The 6905-nt window shown below is 45.1% G+C and overlaps 1 protein-coding gene across 1 annotated transcript; it reads right to left on the reverse strand.

Annotated features, from left to right (window-relative positions):
- Positions 1–2673: 2673 nt before the first annotated feature.
- On the reverse strand, positions 2674–6698 carry LOC121840351 (trichohyalin-like; the record flags this gene model as incomplete). The annotated part of the gene is made up of 4 exons (XM_042303005.1): positions 2674–3126; positions 3617–4259; positions 5262–5491; positions 5916–6698. Coding segments are annotated over 4 exons (2109 nt in total), but the record flags the coding sequence as incomplete, so codon positions are not given.
- Positions 6699–6905: the final 207 nt, after the last annotated feature.

Raw genomic sequence — 6905 nt, forward strand, 5'->3', positions numbered from 1 at the left:
TAGAGGTCAGAGACCTGGCAGTGTGGTAGAGGACAGATACCTGGCAGTGTGGTAGAGGACAGAGACCTGACATTGTGGTAGAGGACAGAGACCTGGCAGTGTGGTAGAGGACAGATACCTGGCAGTGTGGTAGAGGACAGATACCTGACAGTGTGGTAGAGGACAGAGACCTGGCAGTGTGGTAGAGGGCAGAGACCTGGCAGTGCGGTAGAGGACAGATACCTGACGGTGTGGTAGAGGACAGAGACCTGGCTGTGTTATGACAGGACAACAACCTCTCCCTCAACATCAGGAAGACAGATGAGCTGATAGTGGACAAGAGGAAACAGAGGGCAGAGTACAACCCCGTCCACATTGACAGGGTGGTGGTGGAGCGGGTCGAGAGCTTCAAGTTCCTTGGTGTCCACATCACTAAGTAATTCAAATGGTCCACACACACCAACAAGGGAGCACGACAGTGCCTCGTCCCCCTCAGGAGGCTGAATAGATTTGGCCTGGGCCCTGAGATCCTCAAAAAGTTATACAACTGCACCATTGAGAGCATCTTGAGTGGCTGCAGCACCGCTTGGTATGGCAAATGCAAGGCACCCAACCTCAAGGCGCAACAGAGTGTGGTGTGTATGGCCCAATTCATCACAGGGGCCGGCCTCCCTGCCATCCAGGACCTCTATACCAGGCGGTGTCAGAAGAATCCGCAAAGAGTTGTCAAAGACTCCAGCCACCCAAGCCATAAACTGTTCTCTTCCCTACAAACACACACACATACACATGTTGGTACACACGTGCACGTACAGTACACACACACACACAAAAGAATGCAAGCACGCATACATAAATACACACACACACACAAACATAAACACACACACATACACTCACACACTCTTTGCTTTTCCATTACCCTTTGTTTATACTGCTGGACTGCTGGTTGGACTCAGGCGTTTGAAGGCTGCCTCTCATTGTGACTCCAGATGTCATGAATATAATGTTGTTATTCATTTAAAGCAGGAAGGCCCGTCTGATAGAGAATATCTGTTGTTACAGTCGCCACAGGGCAGCTCCAATACAACAACAACCTCATCTAACTTCACTACATTGATACTCTGTCTGTCTGCCTATCTGTCTGTCTGTCTGTCTGTCTGTCTGTCTGTCTGTCTGTCTGTCTGTCTGTCTGTCTGTCTGTCTGTCTGTCTGTCTGTCTGTCTGTCTGTCTGTCTGTCTGTCATCAAAGGCACACTCAACGAGATGACACTGTCATGCATATTATACACTCTGCTCTGGCTGCCTCCCCAAAATTGTGACACTATGTTCATCTGTGTGTCCTCAAATGAGTAGAGATAGATAGATGTGTTGATGTAGATAGATGTGTTGATGTAGATAGATGTGTTGACTGCAGTATGTCACTTTGTTGAACTCTGTGTCTCTAGTTTGTAGTTGACATTTGAGCAGTAGGTTTGGGAGCAGAACAGAACAGAGCGGTTCTGAGCAGGTTGTTGTCATAGCGATGGAAGAAATGTCCTAGCAATTTCCTGCTGTTTCACTCCTTTGTTTAAACTGCCATTTTTAGGTCCCGCCTTCATTATGTTCTTATGCAAACAGGAGATGAGGAATATAACACACCCCCACAGCCCCGGCAAATGTTTTAAAAAATGGCCAAATTTATATTATTATACTTTTATCATATTTAGGCAATAAGAAACAGCAGATACCCATCCACTCTGCTTAACATACCATATCCCCTCATCACAAACACACACACACACACACACACACACACACACACACACACACACACACACACACACACACACACACACACACACACACACACACACACACACACACACACACACACACACACACACACACACACATACGCACACACACGCACACACACACACACACACACACTCACACACACACACACACACACACACTTCCTCTCAACATAAACCCTAATTATATATTCACATAACTATTCTTTCATACACCATATCCTCCTCCTCCTCTTCCTCTCTTCCTTCCTTTCCCTCTTCCTTCCTCTTTCTCTTCCTTCCTCTTTCTCTTCCTTCCTCTTCCTTCCTCTTTCTCTTCCTTCCTCTTCCTTCCTCTTCCTTCCTCTTTCTCTTCCTTCCTCTTCCTTCCTCTTCCTTCCTCTTTCTCTTCCTTCCTCTTTCTCTTCCTTCCTCTTCCTTCGTCTTCCTTCCTCTTTCTCTTCCTTCCTCTTCCTCTTCCTTCCTCTTTCTCTTCCTCCCTCTTCCTTCCTCTTCCTTCCTCTTTCTCTTCCTTCCTCTTTCTCTTCCTTCCTCTTCCTTCCTCTTTCTCTTCCTTCCTCTTCCTTCCTCTTTCTCTTCCTTCCTCTTTCTCTTCCTTCCTCTTTCTCTTCCTTCCTCTTCCTTTCTCTTCCTTCCTCTTTCTCTTCCTTCCTCTTCCTTCCTCTTCCTTCCTCTTTCTCTTCCTTCCTCTTTCTCTTCCTTCCTCTTCCTCTTCCTTCCTCTTTCTCTTCCTTCCTCTTTCTCTTCCCTCCTCTTTCTCTCCCTCCTCTTTCTCTCCCTTTCTCTTTCTCTTCCTTCCTCTTCCTTCCTCGTTCTCTTCCTTCCTCTTCCTTCCTCTTTCTCTTCCTTCCTCTTCCTTCCTCTTCCTTCCTCTTTCTCTTCCTTCCTCTTTCTCTTCCTTCCTCTTTCTCTTCCTTCCTCTTTCCTCTTTATCTTCTTCCTCTTTCTCTTCCTTCCTCTTCCTTCCTCTTTCTCTTCCTTCCTCTTCTCTTCCTTTCTCTTCCTCTTCCTCTTCTCTTTCTCTTCCTTTCTCTTTCTCTTCCTTCCTCTTTCTCTTCCTTCCTCTTTCTCTTCCTTCCTCTTTTCTCTTCCTTCTCTTCTCTTCCTTCTTCCTTCCTCTTCCTCTTCCTTTCTCTTCCTTCCTCTTCTCTTCCTTCCTCTTCCTCTTCCTTCCTCTTTCTCTTCCTTCCTCTTTCTCTTCCTTCCTCTTTCTCTTCCTTCCTCTTTCTCTTCCTTCCTCTTCTCTTCCTTCCTCTTTCTCTTCCTTCCTCTTCCTTCCTCTTTCTCTTCCTTCCTCTTCCTTCCTCTTTCTCTTCCTTTCTCTTTCTCTTTTCCTTTCCTTTCTCTTCCTTCTCTTCCTTCCTCTTTCTCTTCCTTTCTCTTCCTTCCTCTTTCTCTTCCTTTCTCTCATTCCTCTTCCTTCCTCTTTCTCTTCTTCCTCTTCCTCTTTCTTCCTTCCTCTTTCTCTTCCTTCCTCTTTCTCTTCCTTCCTCTTCCTTCCTCTCTTTCTTCCTTCCTCTTTCTCTTCCTTCCTCTTTCTCTTCCTTCCTCTTTCTCTTCTCTTTCTCTTCCTTCCTCTTTCTCTTCCTTCCTCTTTCTCTTCCTTCCTCTTTCTCTTCCTTTCTCTTCCTTCCTCTTTCTCTTCCTTCCTCTTCCTTCCTCTTTCTCTTCCTTCCTCTTCCTTCCTCTTCCTTCTCTTCTCTTCCTTCCTCTTTCTCTTCCTTCCTCTTCCTCTTCCTTCCTCTTTCTCTTCCTTTCTCTTCCTTCCTCTTTCTCTTCCTTCCTCTTCCTTCCTCTTTCTCTTCCTTCCTCTTTCTCTTCCTTCCTCTTCCTTCCTCTTTCTCTTCCTTCCTCTTCCTTCCTCTTTCTCTTCCTTTCTCTTTCTCTTCCTTCCTCTTTCTCTTCCTTTCTCTTTCTCTTCCTCTCTCTCTCTCTTCCTTTCTCTCTCTCTTCCTTCCTCTTTCTCTTCCTTCCTCTTTCTCTTCCTTTCTCTTTCTCTTCCTCTCTCTTTCTCTTCCTTCCTCTTCCTCTTCCTTCCTCTTTCTCTTCCTTCCTCTTTCTCTTCCTTCCTCTTTCTCTTCCTTCCTCTTTCTCTTCCTTCCTTTCTCTTCCTCTTCCTTCCTCTTTCTCTTCCTTCCTCTTTCTCTTCCTTCCTCTTCCTCTTCCTTCCTCTTCCTTTCTCTTCCTTCCTCTTCCTCTTCCTTCCTCTTTCTCTTCCTTCCTCTTCCTTCCTCTTCCTTCCTCTTTCTCTTCCTTCCTCTTTCTCTTCCTTCCTCTTCCTTCCTCTTTCTCTTCCTTCCTCTTCCTTCCTCTTTCTCTTCCTTCCTCTTTCTCTTCCTTCCTCTTTCTCTTCCTTCCTCTTCCTTTCTCTTCCTTCCTCTTTCTCTTCCTTCCTCTTCCTTCCTCTTCCTTCCTCTTTCTCTTCCTTCCTCTTTCTCTTCCCTCCTCTTTCTCTTCCCTTCCTCTTTCTCTTCCTTTCTCTTTCTCTTCCTTCCTCTTCCTTCCTCTTTCTCTTCCTCTTCTCTTCCTTCCTCTTTCTCTTCCTTCCTCTTCCTTCCTCTTCCTTCCTCTTTCTCTTCCTTCCTCTTTCTCTTCCTTCCTCTTTCTCTTCCTTCCTCTTTCTCTTCCTTCCTCTTTCTCTTCCTTCCTCTTTCTCTTCCTTCCTCTTTCTCTTCCTTCCTCTTTCTCTTCCTTTATCTTCCTTCCTCTTTCTCTTCCTTCCTCTTCCTTCCTCTTTCTCTTCCTTCCTCTTCCTTCCTCTTTCTCTTCCTTTCTCTTTCTCTTCCTTTCTCTTCATTCCTCTTCCTTCCTCTTTCTCTTCCTTCCTCTTCCTTCCTCTTCCTTCCTCTTTCTCTTCCTTCCTCTTTCTCTTCCTTCCTCTTTCTCTTCCTTCCTCTTCCTTCCTCTTTCTCTTCCTTCCTCCTTCTCTTCCTTTCTCTTCCTTCCTCTTTCTCTTCCTTCCTCTTTCTCTTCCTTCCTCTTTCTCTTCCTTCCTCTTCCTTCCTCTTTCTCTTCCTTCCTCTTCCTTCCTCTTCCTTCCTCTTTCTCTTCCTTCCTCTTTCTCTTCCTTCCTCTTCCTCTTCTCTTCCTCTTTCTCTTCCTTCCTCTTCCTTCCTCTTTCTCTTCCTTCCTCTTCCTTCTCTTCCTTTCTCTTTCTCTTCCTTCCTCTTTCTCTTCCTTTCTCTTCCTTCCTCTTTCTCTTCCTTCCTCTTCTTTCTCTTCCTTTCTCTTTCTCTTCCTTTCTCTTTCTCTTCCTTCCTCTTTCTCTTCCTTCCTCTTCCTTCCTCTTCCTTCCTCTTTCTCTTCCTTCCTCTTCCTTCCTCTTTCTCTTCCTTCCTCTCTTCCTTCCTCTTTCTCTTCCTTCCTCTTTCTCTTCCTTCCCTCTTCCTTCCTCTTTCTCTTCCTTCCTCTTTCTCTTCCTTCCTCTTCCTTCCTCTTTCTCTTCCTTCCTTTCTCTTCCTTCCTCTTCCTCTTTCTCTTCCTTCCTCTTTCTCTTCCTTCCTCTTCCTTCCTCTTTCTCTTCCTTCCTCTTCCTTCCTCTTTCTCTTCCTTTCTCTTTCTCTTCCTTTCTCTTCTTCCTCTTCCTTCCTCTTTCTCTTCCTTCCTCTTCCTTCCTCTTCCTTCCTCTTTCTCTTCCTTCCTCTTTCTCTTCCTTCCTCTTCCTTCCTCTCTTCCTTCCTCTTTCTCTTCCTTCTCTCTTCTCTTCTCTTCCCTTCCTCTTTCCTTCCTCTTTCTCTTCCTTCCTCTTTCTCTTCCTTCCTCTTTCTCTTCCTTCCTCTTTCTCTTCCTTCTCTTTTCTTCCTTCCTCTTTCTCTTCCTTCCTCTTTCTCTTCCTTTCTCTTCCTTCCTCTTTCTCTTCCTTCTCTTCCTTCCTTCTCTTTCTCTTCTTCTTCTCTTCCTTCCTCTTCCTTCCTCTTTCTCTTCCTTCCTCTTTCTCTTCCTTCCTCTTCCTCTTCCTTCCTCTTTCTCTTCCTTTCTCTTCCTTCCTCTTTCTCTTCCTTCCTCTTCCTTTCTCTTTCTCTTCCTTCCTCTTTCTCTTCCTTCCTCTTCCTTCCTCTTCCTTCCTCTTTCTCTTCCTTCCTCTTTTCTCTTCCTCTTCCTCTTTCTCTTCCTTCCTCTTTCTCTTCCTTTCTCTTCCTTCTCTCTTTCTCTTCCTTCCTCTTCTCTTTCTCTTTCTCTTCCTTCCTCTTTCTCTTCCTTCCTCTTCCTTCCTCTTTCTCTTCCTTCCTCTTTCTCTTCCTTTCTCTTTCTCTTCCTTTCTTTCTCTTCTTCCTCTTTCTCTTCCTTCCTCTTTCTCTTCCTTCCTCTTTCTCTTCCTTTCTCTTCCTTCCTCTTTCTCTTCCTTTCTCTTCCTTCCTCTTTCTCTTCCTTCCTCTTTCTCTTCCTTTCTCTTCCTTCCTCTTTCTCTTCCTTTCTCTTTCTCTTCCTTTCTTCCTCTTTCTCTTCCTTCCTCTTTCTCTTCCTTTCTTCTTTCTCTTCCTTCCTCTTTCTCTTCCTTTCTCTTTCTCTTCCTTTCTCTTTCTCTTCCTTCCTCTTTCTCTTCCTTTCTCTTTCTCTTCCTTCCTCTTTCTCTTCCTTCCTCTTCCTTCCTCTTTCTCTTCCTTCCTCTTTCTCTTCCTTTCTCTTCCTTCCTCTTTCTCTTCCTTCCTCTTTCTCTTCCTTCCTCTTCCTTCCTCTTCTCTTCCTCTTTCTCTTCCTTCCTCTTCCTTTCTCTTCCTTCCTCTTCCTTTCTCTTCCTTCCTCTTCCTTTCTCTTCCTTCCTCTTTCTCTTCCTTCCTCTTTCTCTTCCTTCCTCTTCCTTCCTCTTTCTCTTCCTTCCTCTTTCTCTTCCTTCCTCCTCTTTCTCTTCCTTCCTCTTTTCTCTTCCTTCCTCTTCCTTCTCTTCCTTCCTCTTTCTCTTCCTTTCTCTTTCTCTTCCTTCCTCTTCCTTCCTCTTTCTCTTCCTTCCTCTTTCTCTTCCTTCCTCTTTCTCTTCCTTCCTCTTTCTCTTCCTTTCTCTTCCTTCCTCTTTCTCTTCCTTCCTCTTTCTCTTCCTTCCTTTTCTCTTCCTTCCTCTTTCTCTTCCTTCCTCTTTCTCTTCCTTTATCTTCCTTCCTCTTTCTCTTCCTTCCTCTTTCTCTTCCTTCCTCT

This window comes from Oncorhynchus tshawytscha, linkage group LG21 (genome assembly GCF_018296145.1).
Source record: "Oncorhynchus tshawytscha isolate Ot180627B linkage group LG21, Otsh_v2.0, whole genome shotgun sequence".
Lineage (NCBI taxonomy): Eukaryota > Metazoa > Chordata > Actinopteri > Salmoniformes > Salmonidae > Oncorhynchus > Oncorhynchus tshawytscha.